At 45.6% G+C, this 19,977-nt stretch overlaps 2 protein-coding genes across 2 annotated transcripts in view; one reads left to right on the plus strand and one right to left on the minus strand.

Annotated features, from left to right (window-relative positions):
* The window catches only part of LOC127047388 (EF-hand calcium-binding domain-containing protein 6-like), a 108,822-nt gene extending 102,047 nt beyond the window's left edge, over positions 1–6,775 (minus strand). Inside the window, exon 1 of the mRNA XM_050945503.1 lies at positions 6,463–6,775. Coding sequence (XP_050801460.1) covers positions 6,463–6,775 — 313 coding nt within the window. The remainder of the gene's footprint in view (positions 1–6,462) is intronic.
* Positions 6,776–15,128: 8,353 nt separating this feature from the next.
* SLC25A4 (solute carrier family 25 member 4) lies at positions 15,129–18,921 on the plus strand. The gene is made up of 4 exons (XM_050945399.1): positions 15,129–15,350; positions 17,250–17,736; positions 18,287–18,427; positions 18,741–18,921. Exons 1-4 carry the CDS (start codon positions 15,240–15,242, stop codon positions 18,896–18,898), a joined length of 897 nt encoding a protein of 298 aa, XP_050801356.1. The 5' UTR covers positions 15,129–15,239; the 3' UTR covers positions 18,899–18,921.
* Positions 18,922–19,977: the final 1,056 nt, after the last annotated feature.

Raw genomic sequence — 19,977 nt, forward strand, 5'->3', positions numbered from 1 at the left:
TTAACTGAATGTTACCCTCCCTTGCAGCCTATGCCACCCACTGAAGTCAATGGGAGGCCAGAATTTGGACTGTGGAGATTAGAAAAATCCCAACACATATTTATTATGTTATCTTTTGGCTTTCTCTTGCCTTTGCAAGATTGTGCCTAGAGAGTGTGTGTGTGTGTGTGTATTCTCATGTGTTTTTAGGTAAAACTGTAAATTAGTCAAAAAGAGAGGTATGCAGATACAGTAAGAAATATGAAAAATCTTCAGATATAAACTTTAAATATTTCTAAGACAATATCTTATTACTCGGGGCTCAAACTCAAGAACACACAGACATATTCCGTTCTTTGCTGCGAAAGGCCACGCTGGCTTTTTCCCCTCTCTCCAATCAAACTGAAATCAATCACAAATTATCGATATTTGTAAGTAAATTATACATCTGCACATTTTTTTAAGGCACCAGATGGGCCCCATGTACAGCCACAGACAATCAGCAAGATTTTTCAAATGGGTGCCTAAAGTTGGACTGCTACATATACAGCACTTTTAAGTCAGGCCATTTTTCAGGTGCCTAAATATGGATTCAGGAGTCTACCTTCTTCAAAAACAAGTGCCTAATCTTGACTAATATGATTAGAAATAAAAAAAGGAATACATGTTCCACATTTTAAATCTCTAGTAAATAACCAGTCTAATGTTTTCTAAACAATGCATTATGTTGGACCATTTGGGCATGATTGCTGCATTCACTGTACAAGAACTTGCACAGTATTTGGTCACTTTAGTTTTGCAACCAATTTTAAACAACTGTAATATTTACCCCTAACATAATAACCTCTAATAACCAATGTATGGCAAAATCCTCTTTACCTTACTCACACAGAGCTCAACTGTGCCACCCTTATGGTGAATAGAACCTTACTACAGGAATAGTCCCACTGAAATCAATGGGACTGTGTATGTAGTAAGGCATCATTCAGTGTGAGCAGACATTGTACAACTGGACCAAAAATCATTACTGTACACATATCTTACTGACTTCAAATGAGACTCCTTGTGAAGTAAGGTACTTCTCAGTGCGAGAGTAAGAATGGCAGAATCTAACCTTCCGTGAGGAAGGTGAACATTACTTACAAAATATGGAACAAATAAAAGCAACATGAATTACACGTATTTTCCAGAAACAATTACTATTTGTATTTAAGTTTGTCAGATTCCTTGTTTCATTCATATACTGCACTTATGCATAGTTCATGGGGCCAGTATTCTATTAACTCAATTTTCAAACATTCTAAATTTAGGATACTCTTCTGCATTTGGGCACTGAAATTAACATTTAAGTATCTGGCTATCTAGGGTATATTTGCATGCCAGGGATCTGAAATTAATCAGTCCATTTTAGACAGACAAGTTTAAAAACTGTGTCATGATAGTCAATGAATCACACAATAAATAAATCATTATATATCATAAGACTGTACTAATTTAAGTATCTGCTGAATACCAAAATATTAAATACAATCTATTTGGAGACATAATTTAAAGTATTACTTTTTATTGATTGCAAAGTAGAATTCTTACTTGGCTTTGTAATTGGCAGGAGCTCATCAAACATTATTTTGAGAAAATGGTCTTACAATTTCATTTGTTTAGTTTTTACTTTAGAAAAAAATGTATAATAAAGTAAAACATTACTGTTCCATTATATGCATTTGTGATGTCTATCCAAGCAGTTTTAATTCTGGTTTCAAAAGAGATATTTCTAATATGCTATAGAACTTCTCAGCTCTATGAGCTAAGGTGTGAAAAAAATTATCTAATATTCCTGGCCACCGTCACTTCTTTATTTAAATAAGTGGGAGTGCTATAGTTTACCCATTTAGGAACAAATGTTACAGGGGTCTCTAATGTGCACAAACATTTATACATGTAAATTAATTGTGTGACTATCTGATTTATGCACACAACTGCAGTTTTACACATGCACGTGGGTATGTACAAGCAGAGTCCACAGGTGGAGTTTTAAAAGCCTATTTGAAAATGTGGCCCTCATTTAGCCTTCCGAATATGGTTGACATTAACACACAACTCAGGACTGACATCACCACCAAATCCTCGGGACAGAACTTCAGTCTTGTTTTGTACAGTTAAAGCGTACATCATTATACTATATAAATGTGCAATTCAAGTGTGGAAAGAGGTCACTATGGTAGGTGTTTGCACCACTTCCACTCCATGGTGAGGCTGCACAGGAAGTTATAGGCACATTGACTATACAAGAAAGCCTTTGCAAACCCTCTCTACTACAAGAGAACCCCAGTTGTCTAGCGTGTAGAAGCATTTTAAGGGTAGGCCAGAGAGGGGTCACAGGATCCATGACTATATAGAGGCTCGGATTACAGACAGATAGCTACTGCTACAATAACCCTTACCATTTGGAGTAATGGCAGCAGTTTGCCCACAGGTTAGGAAGGGCAATCTCCAACTTCCTACTTCTCCTCCTGTTCTTCAAACTGTGCCCCAACAAAGCCCATTCATTTGAGTTGGAGATAGGAGGGGTACATTTAACCGAACACCAGTAAACATATTTATTTTTCTACTTGAGTTATAAAAAGAATACATAAAAGCCAAGTGTTCACCACTTACAAAACACCACTTCCAAACATTCTCTCTAGGTTGGCACTTTATAATATAGCTAGGAATAAAACAAAATGACCCTTTCCACCAATAATTGGCCAAAGGTTAGCTTTTTTGTGTTGCTAACTGTGCATCATGTAAGGCAGGGGTGGGCAAACTACGGCCTGTGGGCTGGATCCAGCCACCCCCGGGGCACTGCAGGCCCTGCACAACACCATGTATCTGCGGCCCCTGGGGGAGGGGAACAGAGAGATGCCCATGCTGCCCTCGCCTGCAGGCACCGCCCCCGCAACTCCCACTGGCCGGGTACCCACAGGTGAGGGCAGCGCACAGAGCCCTCTGCCCCCCATTCCCTAAAGGCCGTAGGGATGTGGTGCCGGCCGCTTCCAGGAGTGGCGCGGGGCCAGGACAGGGAGAGAGCCTGTCTTAGCCCCGCTGCGCAGCACTGCCACCCCGGAGCCACTCCAGATAAGAAGCGCCAGGCCAGAACCCGCACCCTGGAGCCCTCCTGCACCCCAACCCCCTGCCCTAAGCCTCCTTCCACATCCCTCCCTACACCTCTACCATGAGCCCCCTCCTGAACCCCAACCCTCTGCCACACCTCTCCTGCATCCCAACCCCCTGCCCTGACCCCTAACCCCCTGCCTTGAGCCCCCACCTCACCCTGCACCCCACCTCATGCTTTGAGCCCCCTCATACACTCCACACCCCTCCTACACCCCAAACTCCTGCCCCCCCACTGCATTCCAACTCCTTGCCCTGAGCCTCCTGCCACATCCTGCACCCCTACCATGAGCCCCTTTCCTGCACCCCAACCCCCTGCCACACTCCTCCTGCATCCCAACCACCTGCCCTGAGCCCCAACCTCACCCTGCACCCCAGTTCCCTGCTTTGAGCCCCCTCATACACTCTGCACTCCTCCTCTGCCCCAACCCCTTGCCCTGAGCTCCTTCCTGCACCCCACACCCCCTCCCACACCTCCTTCCTCAGCCCTACATTCATGGCCATGCATGCAATTTCGCCCACAGCTGCCCGGGGGGGGGTAAGTGGGGCAATTTGCCCCAGGCCCTGGGCCCCACAGGGGCCCCCATGAGAGTTTTTTGGGGCCCCCAGAGCAGTGTCCTTCACTCACTCTGGAGGCCCCAGAAAACTCTCACGGGGCCCAGGCCCCCGGAGCTTCTTCCACTCCAGGTCTGCAGCGGCAATTCAGCAGCAGGGGGTCCTTCCTCTCCAGGACCCACAGCCTAAGTGCCCCAAAGACCCGTGGCGGGGGGTCCTTCTGCCCTGGGACCCGCCGCCGAAGTGCCGGGTCTTTGGCGGCAATTCGGCAACGGGGCCAGCACCGCGGGTCTTCGGCGGCGGAGGGCCCCCACTTAGGCGGTAATTCAGCGGCAGGGAGTCCTTCCGCCCCGGGACCCATCATTGAAGTGCCGGGTCTTTGGCGGCAATTCGGCAGCTGGGGGACTGCACCGCAGGTCTTCGGGGCACTTCGGCGACGGGTCCCAGAGCAGAAGGCTCCCAGTCGCTGAATTACCGCTGAAGTGGGGGCCCTCCGCCGCCAAATACCCCAGGCCCCCTGAATCCTCTGGGCGGCCCTGATTTCGCCACCCAGATGTAGCCCTTGGGTCAAAAAGTTTGCCCACCCTGATGTAAGGAAAGGATAGTCAAAACAAATGATGCCTTGGATACATCATAAACCTTAAACACATTAAACCAAAAATAAATACTAAGTTTACACTTGCTGCAGACCACAGATGCATATCATGGGCCAGGTTCTGCTCTTAATTACACTTCCAATGTAACTCCAGTAAATCAACTGAGTTATCTGGATTTACACCATTGACCTGAATAAGAACTTGAAATCTGTGACTGTTTAAGAAAATTCACCATTTCATAGAACAAGTTTTCACTTAATCACCTAAAAGCAAACCCTGATGCGGTACGGCCAGGGCCAGATTAAGGCAGGGGCTTTAGGGGCTGCAGCCAAGGACCCTGGCTCAAGGCAGGTCCCACAGAAATAAATCACAGGCAGCAATCTCCAACTCTGGAGAGCCACTAAAAGTCATGCAGCTCAGTGGAGCACTCAGGCAGACTCCACACCGCTCCTGGAAGCGGCCGGCTGCTAGCATGTCTCTGCAGCCCCTGGCGGGGTCGGGGAGGCAGCTCCGCACACTTCCCTCGACTCCAGCACCCACTGGCCAGGAACCAGCTAATGGGAGCTACAGGGGTGGTGCTTGCAGGTGCAGGCAGTGCACGGAGACATGCTGTCGCCCTCCCCGCAGGGGCCACAGAGACATGCTAGCAGTGAGCTCCTTCCAGGAGCAGCACGGGGCCAGAGCATGCAGGCAGCCTGCCTGAGCCCTGCTGTTCCCATCAGCTGGGAGCTACCTATGGTAAGCACCTCCCGGACAGAGCCTACACCTCGCACCTCCTCCTTCACCCCAACCCCCTGTCCCAGATCAGAATCCCCATCCTGTACCCAAACTCCCTCCCAGACCCCACACCCCCTCCTGCACCCTAATCCCCTGCACCAAACTCCCTCCCAGGAAAAAGAGTTGTATGCAGGGGCCCCACAAAATCTAATAGCCCCGGGGCCAAAGGAGAGTTAATCTGGGTCTGGGTATGGCATACATACTAGCATCTGAAAGCTAAAAATCTGGATAGTTGAGGACATAAATAGTCAATGCTATAGATCAAGGGTCAGCAACCTTTCAGAAGTGGTGTGCCGAGTCTTCATTTATTCACTCTAATTTAAGGTTTCACGTGCCAGTCATACATTTTAATGTTTTTAGAAGGTCTCTTTCTATAAATCTATAATATATAACTAAACTATTGTTGTATGTAAAGTAAATAAGGTTTTAAAATGTTTAAGAACTTAATTTAAAATTAAATTAAAATGCACAGCTCCCCGGACCGGTGGCCAGAACCCAGGCAGTGTGAGTGCCACTGAAAATCAGCTCTCATGCCACCTTCGGTACACATGCCATAGGTTGTCTACTCCTGCTATAGATATATTATTGCTGCACTCAAAAAAAAAATCCTCTAGTCTAATATACAACAAAGACCTAACCGGAACATTATTTGGAAATTAAAATGCACTTAAATTGTAATTAAAAACATTTCCATTCAAATTCAAAGAAACTCAGCTGAGGACTTCTGATACATAAACAGGGAAACAGAAAGAATGGTGAGCTGGTAAATATTTTGCTTACAGATGGGAACTATCCCTCCAGCATAGGGGCAGTTAATTCATATGTGTCTCTCACACACACACACTTCCTCAGTTATATCTTCCCTTATAGCTGCTGTGCCTATTGCAAAAAAGAACTAGCTAAGAGGATGGATCCATCAATGGCTATTAGCCAGGATGGGCAGGGATGGTGTCCCTAGTCTCTGTTTGCCAGAAGCTGGGAATGAGCAACAGGAGATGGATCACTTCATGATTACCTGTTCTGTCCATTCCCTCTGGGGCACCTGGCATTGGCCACCCTTGGAAGATACTGGGCAAGACGGACCTTTGGTCTGACCCAGTCTGGCCTTTCTTATGTTCTTAGCGAATCCCCATATCTATCACATAGGTGACATCAGCCCCAACACCTGGTGCTTATGTTACCTCCCTCTCAGCGGCCCCTTACGTCCCATCCCCAGGCCCCCCTCTGCCAGCAGAGATGCATGTTACGTGTGCTCTCCTCACGCTGCAGCACTGCCAGCCCGGGGGCGCCCATGGGACGGGGGCAGATTGCCCCCACCCCACGTCATTCTACCCCGCGCGGGCCCCTCCCTGCCCCCACCCCACGTCATTCTACCCCGCGCGGGCCCCTCCCTGCCAGCACTTACCGAACAGCGGGAGCTTGGGCTTGCCCGGGTAGGCGCGGGCGGGGTTCTCCTGCGGCTGCCGTGGGGACTGGAGGGAGCGAGCACAGCGGAACCGGGGCAGCAGCTCCGGCTCAGGGGGCTGCTGCGGCGGGGCCCGGGTGCCGCCGCTGCCCCCTGCAGGCTGCTGTCCGCAAGGCGCGTACCCGCGCAGAGCCAGGCGGCCGGGGTCGCCGAGCCGGGAGAGCGGGTGCTGGATCACAGGCGGCAGCTGGGACGAAGCGGTGCTGGGAGCCGGCTGCGGGCGGCTGGAGGGCTCCTCGCCGCGGGCAGCCATCCTGGCCGAAAGGAGGCAAGAGAAGGCCGATCCGGCGCCAGGAGTTAAAGCCCCAACACAGAGCACCAGGGGGCTGTACCTCGCTGGGTGCGGGGAGGGGAGCCCAACGTGCCCTCCCCTCCCCTCCCCCTCTTTTAAAAGGCTGCTTGGGGGAAGTTTCCAGCCTCCCCGTACCCGGGTTAGTAAATTCCTGGCCCCGTGCTGAGAGCCTGGGGTGCTGCTGAGCCAAAGCAGCCCTGCCAGTGCCCCGTGCTCGCCCTGGCCTTTCCCCCAGCAGCCCCAGACTGTTTGGAGCTGCTGGTGTTTCTCTTCTGGAACAAGGGGAGGTTGCTCCAGGCAACAGAAAACGCCTGGATCCCTTTTCAACAACGTTTCTGCCAGAGTGAGAGCCAGACGCACCACTGAGAGGTCCGGCTGCATTCCCAGCCCCGCCACAGAAGCCATGGGAGGAAGGGAATCTCCCACCTCCCCAGCTTAACCACTGGACTCTACTGCCTACACAGCTACCGGAGGAGCGTTACCATCAAGAAACGGATTCTTGCATACTGCACGGAGCATGGACTTGTGAGCATATGTGGGGTTCCCCTTTGTAACAGGCAGCCAGTCCCTTGGCACATGTAGGGAAATTAAAATAAAATATAGACTTGAGCCACAGATATCAACCGGACTCCCATCCCCAGGATGCAGCTGTCTACAAATCCGGGACTAAAGCCTGAGTAAATAGATCTACTTTACACTGCATCATGAAGGTCAATAAACTTGGACTCACTCTGGCCAACAAGGAGACAAAGCTGAGGCACTTCAGCTGAGTGTGTCCAGCTCCCATATCTTCAAACCCAGGGACTGGAAAAATGCCCTAGCTGTCAGCTATTGGAGAAAGAGGGGCTGTTTATTAGATGGACAGGACAAACCATAGGACTTTACAGAGATGAATATCAGGTCAACGTCTTTAAATGCACCCAGAAGTGAACAGAAAGTCAATGCAGATTTTATAGACCTGGTATAATGTGTTCCATAGCCAACACCATCAAGTAAATAAGCAGCCATCTGCATTTGGCACCAGATGCAACTTCTAAGTGATCTACAAGGATAACCTTATGTAAAGCATATTACAGTAATCCACTCCTGAGGTGACAAAGGCATGGATAATTTGAGGTGGACATCAGAAAACCAGGGTCTTAATCATCTTCATAGATGCCTGGGGAAAGACCCTCTGATCATATTATGTGGGGATTCAGAATCGAAATTAATGATGTACACTAAGGGAATATGAAATTAAAATCGATGGTCTAGATCCATAGAGGTATTTAGCCTGCACACCTAATTTTTAGACACTTTGAAAGTCACTGGAATCCAAAAACCCTGAATTAAGCACCTAATCTCCCTATACAGTGCATGGGGGCCTGAGAATGGGATCCATAAAACACAGCATGCTAGTGGGTAGCCAACTAAATTTGCCAATGGGAGATGCCAACTAGATGAATGTATCCTAAACCTACCCTCCTACAGAGTTAGGCACCCAAGTCTGGGTTGCAGGGAGGTGCTAGCCTATCTCCATTAGCTCTCCAGACCTCGGAACCCTTCTCCTGAACTCAGGTCCCTAAACTGTTTTTGCAAGAAATAGCAGAGAAGGTAGTACCTCCCTTATGACTTTTAGCCAGTGGTTGGCTCATTCACCCAGGATGTGGGAGACCCAGGTTCAATTCCCCTACCTAAATGGAAGAAATTATTTTAAGAAGAGTCTCACACTCTCAAGAGCATGTGCGAACCACTGGGCTATGGGATATTCTGGTACGAGTATCTTTCAGTCTCTCCAGCTGACGCTGTTCCATTGTGCATAAAAACTTAAATAGTCACTGAGCCAGAGGGAGAGAGTGGCCATGATTCTACACTGGTGGTTAGTCCCTCTAATTTATTTAATCCAAAGAGGAACAGTTTCAGCAGGAGAGATTGAGGGAGACCCACACTGGAATATCTCATAGGGAGATCCCTTTTCAACTCCTTTTGCTCTATCTGGTAGAGAGGACTCAGAGAGGACTTGGACTCAGATTTCCAGCACAGTGGTGAGTGCTCTAACCATAGGGTTAAAAGTTATAGGAGAGGCAATGTCTTCTGATGCTGGATTTTGAATGGGCCTAAGTCTGGTAGCTGTGCTCTGAGGACCCCTACCTGATAAGTGTCCTCCGGCCTATTGTCCCTAATCTTCACCTGGTTTGAGAATACCGCTGGGATTAGGTATGAGATAGACATCTGGACACCTACAGCAAGACATAAATGTAGACAACTAAGGGACATTTGTAGAGATAATTTAGGCACTGAGTGAATTTAGGTGAGTACAGGGGCAGGCAGCAGATGCACACTGGTATTGTGGATCACAGTAGCAACTAAATCTGGGATTTAAGTGCCTAAATTTTGGGTTTAGGAATCTAAATCCCCTTGTGGATCTGGGCTTCTGGCCCCAGTCCTGCACTGAGAATTGCATATGGGTCTCTGTGCCTGAAAATGTCAGTTGGTAATCTTCGACTGTCTGAATGATTCAAGAACATCCAAAATATTTGGATAATCAGAGTTTCAGATTAAACAAAATGTGCCTAACTGGGGTATGAGGAGGGTTGACCTGTATGTGGTAATTGCTTTTTGTTATGACTGTATAAACTGTGGGGCTTATTTAACTTTTCATGCTCATACAAGGTACTGGATTGACAGCACTGAATGATTATTTGTTACTTCTCTTAAAACAAACTCAATAGTTTTCAAAGATTTCCTAAGATGAAATGTAAAGATCAAACTATATATATGTACCAGTTTGGAGGTTTAAAAGTGTATCAGGGCACGTCTCTTTTTCAAAGTACAAAAACAAAAGGGTTGTGTTTTGTCTTTTAGATTGTAAACTCTGGGGGCACAGACTGTCATTTAGTATGTGTTTGTATAGCACTTAGCACCCTGGGGTCCAAGCCAGTTGTGGTCTTTAGGGATACCACAGTATAAATGTTAAATAAGCCATAATAAATAACAATTGATTCAATTAGAGGGAATGGGAGCAAATTTAGAATTGATAAAAAGAAATACATAATTCACAGTGAGCCTGTGGATCTAATTGCCACAAAATATCATTCAGATAAACCAAAAATCACACCACATCAGCTGAGGATCTGAATTGTTAAAACTGTGTGAGCAACCCTCTGCTCCAACAGAAGCAGAGTACTGGGACCATGCCCCAAACTGAAGAGAGAACAGGGGAGGCTAGTCTATTGTATCAACTAAAAGGAGTCCGAGATTCTCCTCACCTCTTTACCCCCTAGGCTGGGGGAATCCCCCACCCTAGACTTCCCTCCTCCTCTGGCCAGCTGAAAGAATGGGGAAAAATCATGGACTGTAACTTGGCCACCAAGCCCTCAGGGTGTTCAGCAAATCCTTCCCAAGACTCTGAGAGGCTGTTGAGCTGTGGCCTCCCCATTAGGCCTGTTGGACCCCACATAAAGCCTGTTACAGCAACTCACGTGCATAAAGTCACACACACACACACACCCACCACCTCAATATAACACCAACTGATATAACACGAATTCGGATATAACACAGTAAAGTAGTGCTACGGGTGCGGGGCTGCGCAGTCCGGTGGATCAAAGCAAGTTCAATATAACATGGTTTCACCTATAACATGGTAAGATTTTTTGGCTCCCAAGGACAGTGTTATATCGAGGTAGAGGTGTACATAAGTGTTGCCAAGACCAGGGTCTCTGATGAGAAAAAAAAATCCAGATTTTTTTAAGATGTTGGAATAGATATAAACTCTAGGCTGAAGCTTTCCCTGTGGGCAGATTATTTCATAATTACTCTTTTCAGGGTTTTTGTTGATTTTACACCTTCTTCTGAAGCATGTGGTGGGGGACAGTGTCAGAGATAGAAGACTAGAATAAATGGACCAATGGCTTGATCCATTATGTCAGTCCCTAGTTTTCCCATGTTGAGAAAACTGCAGTAAAATTTTTAAAGTGGAAATTGTACATTAACAATTATATAAAAATCCTGTTACCATGCTATCTAGAGCATTTCACAACTGAATTCCAATCTCATGTCAGATTCTCAGAAAACAGGGCAGACACTCCAAACCAGTGATATATTCTATAATTAGATTTCACCAAGCCAGTAACAATTGTATACTCCTAGATCACTATGCCAGTCTTACCATGGAGTCACAAACAGTCCCCTTAGGTACTCCAGCCTATTCTGCCACCCAGACAAATGGGATTTAGCGATAATAGTCACATAAGCCAAAAATCACATCAAAGCAGGTTACTCCCAATCCCAAAGGACAAGTCACTTACCACAGATCAGTTGGTACTTTGGATCTCCCACCAAAGACAATGCTGACAGCCAATTCTATAGTAAATTAACTATAGGTTTATTATCTAAGAGAAAGGAATGAGAGATACTGAGAATTTAAAGCAGGTAAAATATAATAACAAGTGAGTCAAAGTTTGTAAGTCCAAAATGATAGAAGTTGATCTAATACACTGCTAGTTTCCCAAAAGTCTTTTCAGGGAACCCAGATGTTTCTAGGGATATCCACTTTGCATTTGGTATTTTCTCTGTAAGACTCCAAAGTCAGAGATAAGGATTATTCCTTTGAATCAGTATTTATAGTTTCTGCTCACAGAAGACAATCTAATCTGTGTCTTCACACACATGGGCTAGTGAATTTCAATTGTCGAACATAATGGCCCTTGCTTTTAAGTTCGCACTTTTACACAGTAAAAATCATGGAAGACGGGTGAGATTCCAGAGGACTGGAAAATAACAAATATCATTCCAATCTATAAAGGGAAATAAGACAACCCAAGAAATTACAGACCAGTCAGCTTAACCTCTGTACCCAAAAAAATAATGGAGCAAATAATTAAGCAATCAATTGTTCACAGTCAAGCTGGAAGGGCATATCAAGTGTGATCCCACAGGGATCAGTTTTAGGTCCAGTTCTGTTCAATATCTTCATCAATGGTTTAGATAATGGCAGAGAGAGTACAATTATATAGTTTGCACATGGTACAAAGTTGGGAGGGATTGCAAGTGCTTTGGGCAAGTTGAATTAAAATTCAAAGTGATCTGGAAATTAATAATTAAGTTTTTTGTTCTACAAATAAAAGCACACAACTCATATTTTCATTTCAGTAGTTTTAACTCTCTAATGTGATGAATGTACACTCTATCCCCCACCATAGCAGCCCCCAAGCTGGGGCTGGGAAGGAAGTGGGTCTTTCCCCCCACAGCAGCCCCCAAGCTGTGGCTGGGAAGGAGGTCTCCTAAGCAGCCACAGTCCTGGAGCTGGGGAAAGTCACTTCTTTCTCTGGCCACTGCAACCCAAATTCCCTCTCCCTTCCCCCCAGCCCACCACCTCACCTTATATGTGCATCTTGTCCAGGCAGCTAATTAATGGAGGCATGCCTGCAAGGCTCTATTAATTAAACGGGTGGCCCTTCATTCACTTGTGTGTGTCCACCCAGGTGCACACCTTAAAGGGAACTATCTGTAGACCTAGAGCTCACGGACCACTGGTGGTCTATGGACATCAGTTTGAGAACCTCTTGCCTAGAGTGAGACAGTGATGTGCATGCTCATAAGCAGAAACATAGGGAGTTTTTACAGTGAAAACTTAAGCAGCAGGTGAGCTTAGGTACCTACAGAGTTAGGCAGTAGTTAAGCAGGGGTTTGTTGATCTGGGGTTTAGGCACCTAGGTAGCTTTCTGGATCTAGGCCATCATACTGCCTGGAAAAAGTCAGCAGGACCTCAGCTCTTACTGTTAAGTTCCAAAACATTTTAGTTTAATTCCACACCTCAGCAAGTTCTTTGGTGTTAAAAGGGAGGTTAATGATGATTGAGGTACCAGAGCAAGAAAAAATGAAGGTTAAAAGACCAGCATTGAAAAGCAATAGTGGTTGCCTAAAGTTTTCCTTCACAGGCTGTGCAGAAACTAATTAACTCCACCTGTGGAGTATCACTATGCTTTCTAGCTACATAATTATCATCTGACATAGCACACCTGTGGGCTTCTGTGCTCAGGTACTCACAACTGTGGCTCTCTGCTCTGTATCAGGGCTTTTACTTGTGGTGGCTGATAGTCTTTGATAGGAGTCTATTCTTCCCATTGTCCAGTAACTGGGGGAAAAAAATTCAAGTCATTTCAGTTGGGAGCCCATGCTGGGTGGGATGCAAGATGCTTCCAAAGAAGTGGTTCTGTTTGGAGTCAGAAGTCTAACAAATATCCTAGAACTTATAATTGTGAGAAGAGCTATCTTTACCTTCTGAGTGCGTCGTTGTATGTTCTTCAACCCTTGACAGTATTAACATATCAGGGTTTCAGCCAGCCACCTGCAGGGAATATCTATTGGGTGTCTGGGAAGTGGGCGGGCAAAGCCCGCCCACCTGCAGGGAATAGGAAGGGATTTCCCCCCTTCCCCCAAGTATTCTGGGTTTTTCTTTTAATCTCCTTTGTCTGAAGCAGCTGGAGATGAGACATTAGGCAGGGTGGGCCTGGGCTCTGAGATGGCACTGAACATTCTGTCTCAGGTGCTTGGGGTCTAACTGATCACCATACATGGGGTAAGGAAGGAGTTTTTCCCCAGGTCAGAGTGGTAGTGACCTTGGAGTTTTCCCACCTTGCTCTGCAGTTGTGAGGGTAGGTAAATTGCCAGGATTATCTGGGTATATGTCACTTAATCATTTCCCTGCTATTGCTGGGGCCTTGATGCACCTCCGTTCCTTCTGTTTTCTGCCTGTGGCTAGTGTGGTTTCCTGTGGGCTGTAATATTTTGGTCCAATTCCAGTATTGAGTTTAGTATACTGGCAGGTGGTGTGGCTGGTGGCCTGTGATATGCAGGAGGTCAGACTAGATGATCTGGTGGTCCCTTCTGACCTTAAACTCTTATTACCTTGGCTAGGGAAACATTCTTAAAGTAGCTGGGGCTAGAGGGAGGGGGATCAGCCACAGGGGCTCGCTTATCCAGAGCAGTGTTTCATTAAGAAGAGGAATTTGATTTGCATTAAGAGAATATCACTGTGTAGGGAAGGTCAGTCTTTTAGCTGCCAAGTTAAGGTGAAATTCAGTTCTATGAATTATTATTTGTATTGCATGAGCATCTGCAAATCCCAGCTGAAACTCATATGCCATTGCACTGGTACTCTACAAGCCCTGCAGTGCTTATCACTATCTAAGGCCCCCATTCTGAAAACACAACTGCTTAACTTTACAAGAACAAGTAGTCCCATTGATTTCAGTGTGTAAGCCTTTTCAGATTGGAGTCTAAATAGACAAGTCACACACGGGATGGGCAAAAGTATTATCCATATTTTATAGATGTAAAAGAGGGGACAGTGAGGCACAGAGAAATTAGTTCAGAATCAGGTACTGAGTGCACAAATTGTTCTGCTGTTTCACATTTGGTTTGGGTCATGCACGTGAATTTCCCAGGGCACATGCTCCCTAGAGCCCCCCTCACTCTTCCCTTCCACTTAAGTGACCCTACTTAGCCCACTCTGCCAGTTATGTTCTTGTCTCATGCAGGGTCATCTGTTCTTAAGGGTACAGTGAGGACACTAGCAGGAAAAGTTTTCTCTTCTCTTCAGGAAATCTAGGATGAGGGATAACATGTTAGCATTTGAAACTATGTCAGACTTTTAGGACTTTAAGCAATGTGTTAAGTCTTAAGACACTTTTTGTCCTCCACATAAAAGGCTCTAATCCAAATTCTGCAACTCATGTCTCAGCAAGTCACTGAGGGTCACTATTATATTTATATCAGTTTCTTTATCCTATCTTACAAAATATCCATAGAACCCAATTAACCAGGCTGCACTGTTGGTGTGCATGAGTAGGTACCACGTCTCTGTAAATCAGATGCACTGTGTATGTGTGTCTCAATACAGACAATAACAGCCGTTAAAATACATGTGCTGGTTTATGATAAGCTTTTATCGGACTCCCAAATTTCCCTTGATCTGGCCGTTATTCTCCGTGGGCAGCACTGGATGTGAACGCAAATGGTTAACACCCTCTGAAGTATTTTTGCAGCCCCCCCAGTCCCATCCTGCGTCTCTGCGGTGCTATTAATACAGCAGGCACATGCTCTGACATAGCGTTCTCCAGCAGGGAGCAGATAACTTTAATTTGCCCTTTAAACGTCCCTAGCACGGGGCAGCCGTCCCGCCCCGGCGGCCTCTGTCGGACAGCATGGCGGCTTTGCCCCTGTGCCCTCTGATGACTGGGGGGTTCCCAGCCAATGTGTGTGCCCCGGGGGGGACCCTCCTCTTATCGCGAGAAGCAGAGGGGATATAAGTGGGAGAGATGCGCTTCTTCGTTTGGAGCGCGGTGCAAGAGGCTGGCTGGGGGCAGCTGGGTGGGGAGGTGCGCGGCAGCATCTGCTTTTGCAAGGGGGCTCTTAGGGGTTTGCCTGAGCGAGTTCCAACATGAGTAACCAAGCGATCAGCTTCCTCAAGGACTTCCTGGCTGGCGGAGTCGCTGCCGCTATTTCCAAGACAGCTGTCGCTCCCATAGAAAGAGTTAAATTGCTGCTGCAGGTAAGGAGCGGGACGATTTCCTTCAAGCCCCTGGCTATGGACTTTGGTAGAGCAAACGGCCGATTGACTTTGCTTGTCGCTGGCGTGCTTGGCTCTCTTTGCTTTAAAGGCACCATGTAACTCTAAACGCTGCTAGCGAATGTGAGAGTGGAAATTTAGCAACAGGTTGCTTCTTATCAGTCTCGGGTCGTGATTGTCTAGAGAGTACATTTAAAGGGCCCCGGGGTAGGGGGGGTGTCACGATGAGGTTCGGTGCACTGAGTGGTAATCTACAAAAGACTGCTGTGTATTGCCCTGGGCGCCTGCAAGGAGTCTTCCTTCCCTGGGGGGTAGGAGTGTGAAGTTTGACTTGGAAGCGGTGCAGGAATCCTAGTGTCATATGGGCACAAGCTTGAAGTGCCTAAATATGGCAACTGGCTTCGGGAGCTCTGGTTACGCAAGAGCAGCACCGCTTCTTTCCCTTGGCTCTGTTTATAGCTAGGTTACACCGGGACGCTAGGCACTGTGCGGGAAATGGCCTCAAATCAGTGCTTAATTTGTGCCAGGGCTTGGAAGTTCATAGCCCCAGCAGCTCTGGGCTTGCCCCCTCCGTTATGAAAGTGTTTGTTTTAAAAAAAATGTGCTTGAGCTCTGGCACCTCTTTCGTTACAAATTGAGCTTCAATGGTCAACATCGTTTTTTCAGGGGCTTGTTGGCCGGACGATAAGACTGGGGACCCAAACATGCTAAGAGTGCACTTACTATCTGACTTGCTAAGTAAAGTGGAAATGTGAAACTCTAAAGCAAGGCTGTACACTTGTATGAGATGAACACGCTTCTGTGCAATTGGATAAGCTTTCTGGAAGATGTCTTTCTGTTAAAGTTTCAGGATCCTCCTGCAAATGCCCAGCAGGTGTCTCCTCCTGTAGGCAGTTTCCTTTTGACCTAATAATGCAATGGTCCTAAAGAAACTGGGTTAAGCTTGCATAAAATGGGCACAGGTTATTATGTTGAATGGTAAGGTTATTAAAAAAAAAAAAAAAAAAGAGGCTCCATGTAATCTTCCAGAGTAAATGAAAGATGATAGATCTGGTGATGAGAAGCAGAATTTTCTAAGAACATAAGAATGGCCATACTGGATCAGACCAATGGTCCAGTTAGCCCAGTATCCTGTCTTCCTACAGTGGCTGATGCCAGATGCCTGAGAGGGAATAAACAGAACAGGGAAATTGAGTGATCCATCCTGTTGTCTAGTCCCAGCTTCTGGCAGTCAGAGGCCTAGGGACACCCAGAGCATGGAGTTAGGTCCCTAAACATCCTGGGTAATAATCCTTGATGGACATATCCTCCATGAACTTAACTAGTTCTATTTTGAACCTAGTTATACTTGTTGCTACAGGGGTGTTGTGAAGGCCAAGAGTTTCACAGGTAGCTGTCTTGTGTGAAGAAGTTCTTCGTTATGCTTTTTTAAAAAAAAACCTGCTGCCCAGTCAATTTACTAGGTGACCACCGGTACTGGTGTTATGCAAAGGGGTAAATAACACTTCCTTGTTTGCTTTCTCCATGCCATTCATGATTTTATAGACCTCTACCATATCCCCCCTTTGCCAAGCTGAACAGTCTCAGTCTCTTTTTAATTTCTCCTCATATGGAAGCTGTTCCAGACCCCAAATAATTTTTGTTGCACTTCACTGTACCTTTTGCAATTCTAATCTTACCTTTTTTTTGAGACGGTCCACCCAGAACTGCATGTGGTATTCAAGGTGTTGGTGTACCAGGGGTTTATATAGTCACATTATGATATTTACTGTCTTATTTTATTCCCTGTTTCTTCACTTTGACAAACTGGGGTTTGTTTGATACATTGTCCAAAGTAACTGTTGCAATCTCGTCTCTGTGCTGTTTTCTCTCACTTAACAGGTCCAGCATGCCAGTCAACAGATCACAGCTGAGAAGCAGTACAAGGGGATCATAGACTGCGTGGTGAGGATCCCCAAGGAACAGGGCATCATTTCCTTCTGGAGAGGCAACCTGGCCAATGTCATCCGTTACTTCCCCACCCAGGCCCTCAACTTTGCCTTTAAGGACAAGTACAAGCAGATCTTCTTGGGAGGAGTAGACAGGCACAAGCAGTTTTGGCGCTACTTCGCAGGGAACTTGGCCTCTGGAGGTGCTGCGGGAGCCACCTCCCTCTGCTTCGTTTACCCTCTGGATTTTGCCAGAACCAGGCTGGCTGCCGATGTGGGCAAAGGGCTGAGTGAGAGGCAGTTCACAGGGCTAGGCAACTGCATTGCCAAGATCTTCAAATCTGATGGCCTCAGAGGGCTCTACCAAGGATTCAATGTGTCAGTCCAGGGCATCATTATCTACAGAGCAGCCTATTTTGGGGTCTATGACACAGCCAAGGGTAAGTGGAGGAGGAGGGAGCTGTGATTCCTGAGTGATAATCCAACAAATATAAGGATGGCCTACTCCAGTGCACCCTGTCTTGGGCATTGGCTTTCAGGTCTTAGTTAAACTGTAGCTTTGTTTAAATTTATATAATGGATTATAAATATTACAGCACACTTTGGAAATTCCGTCCTGTCCGTTTTGGTTGATTCCCTCATGTCAGGCTCAGAGCAAACTCAGAGCCTCCTAAAACTAAGTTTGTAACTTCACTCTCTTTCCAGCATGGTCATTTTTGTGTGTGTTTTGTTATTGAATTAGGTTCTAAGAAGTTTAAATCCTCATACTGCTACTGTTAAGGTCAAGGTTAAATGGTCTAAAAGCTAACTCTTGATTGACTTTTAAATGGCTGGACTGAGTGAAGACTGGATGATGCTGAGCAAGATGTGGCCGAAGGAACTGGCTGTGGGGAAAAGTCCTCTCGACTTACCATGGAGTCTGGGGTAGGAATAATTCTCTCTCCCTCTCTCCACCCCTGTGTACTGACATTGTTGATTTACTCTTGACAGGTATGATGCCTGATCCCAAGAATGTGCACATCGTAGTGAGTTGGATGATTGCCCAGTCAGTCACCGCTGTAGCAGGGCTGGTATCCTACCCTTTTGACACTGTCCGACGTAGGATGATGATGCAGTCTGGCCGAAAGGGAGGTAAGCACAAGCCTTCACCTGCAGTGGCCTAGCAGCAGAGTATCTTCCCCAGCAGGACATGGCTGAAATTTAAGGCATTATATAGTCTACAGAAAATCTATGGCCTTTTCTACTAAAATAACATTGGAATAAATTGGTCCTCACTATATTTGATTGGTCTTTCAGATGGCTGTGAAGGACTTTGCTAGAGCTGTGTGCTTTTGTTGTAAATATATTTGTATTAACTAAAAATCCTCTAGGGAGCGCACTTCTGATTAATTGAACTGCCTGTATGATTCAAGAGTTTCTCATATGTACCTTCTTGTCTCCACAGCTGATATTATGTACAAGGGCACAATTGATTGTTGGAAGAAGATAGCTAAAGATGAAGGAGCCAAAGCTTTCTTCAAAGGCGCCTGGTCCAATGTGTTGAGAGGCATGGGTGGTGCTTTTGTATTAGTATTGTATGATGAGATCAAGAAATTTGTCTAAAGTAAATAAAACTATTCTCTTCAGTTGTGTAATATACTACTTGTGGTTTAATGGACAAAAAAATATTTCCTAGGGACATGAAGATGGCTGTCATGGGGCAAATCCAGTTCAGAGAAGGATGCATAATTGTTTTAATGGTTGTCCATTGGATCATAGTTAAATTTTGAATGAAAAGTCCTCAGATACTTATATTGGAACCTGTGTATATATTAAATATCTGCACAATATCACTAATACTTATTCCTATGATGAGTGCATTGCTTGATGATTTGGTGGCTTACATGCTAGCTATTAAAGTAGAGTTCACATTAGATTTTAAAACAAGTCAAGATCAAGTACTTATTTGTATTAAAGTGACTGTCTCCATAGCTACCCAACAGCATCAGTGCATTCAAAACGCATGGATGAAGAGCATGCTTCTCCTATGGGGCTGGACTTAAAAATCTGATATTAAAGTAAAAAAAACATGTTTACAGATGAACTTGGATACTATCTGTAAGCACCAGGAAATAAGTTCTCAGCCACTGCTGTCTCCCTGAATAAGCCTTCCCTTAAGGTAAATGAGGTCCTAAATTCCTCCTAATATTCCAACGAACAGAGTATTTCAGTCTTTCAAAGTTTAAGTGCCATACAAATCTTTACAAAAAGCAAAAGTATTAGTTGTCTGGATTATACTTAATGTTCAATTGAACCAAAACAAAAAAAATAAATTAGTGTACTAATCATATTCAGTTACTTTTTCTCCTGTTTCAATATTGCTCCATTTTTTTAAATGATCCATGCTTGCAATAAGTGTTCTGCATGTACAGGATATTTACTCTGTATTTTAGTACACTTCAGATAGTAATATTCACACACATTAATAATGTAAAAAAACCTGTTTTAGAATGAAGCGTTGGTATGACTTTAACCCTAAAACACCTTACTGGTAATGCTGTAGTGATTATGGAGATAGTGACAATTTAAGTCACTAGTTTCAGTAGTTTAATTTACCCTGAAATGCAATTCTCTCAGGATTATTCTCAACTAATTTGTAACACTTTTGCAGGGGAGGTGAGATGGAAGTGGTGGTGTAGAAG

The sequence above is a fragment of the Gopherus flavomarginatus genome, chromosome 3, assembly GCF_025201925.1.
Source record: "Gopherus flavomarginatus isolate rGopFla2 chromosome 3, rGopFla2.mat.asm, whole genome shotgun sequence".
NCBI classification, from domain to species: Eukaryota; Metazoa; Chordata; order Testudines; family Testudinidae; genus Gopherus; species Gopherus flavomarginatus.

Excerpts from the sequence above, each read along its gene's own strand:
- SLC25A4 (XM_050945399.1), top strand. The coding sequence starts at position 15,240 with ATGAGTAACCAAGCGATCAGCTTCCTCAAGGACTTCCTGGCTGGCGGA. Across the intron at positions 17,737-18,286 it reads GGTCTATGACACAGCCAAGG|GTATGATGCCTGATCCCAAG; the intron begins GTAAGTGGAGGA and ends TACTCTTGACAG. Across the intron at positions 18,428-18,740 it reads GCAGTCTGGCCGAAAGGGAG|CTGATATTATGTACAAGGGC; the intron begins GTAAGCACAAGC and ends TTGTCTCCACAG.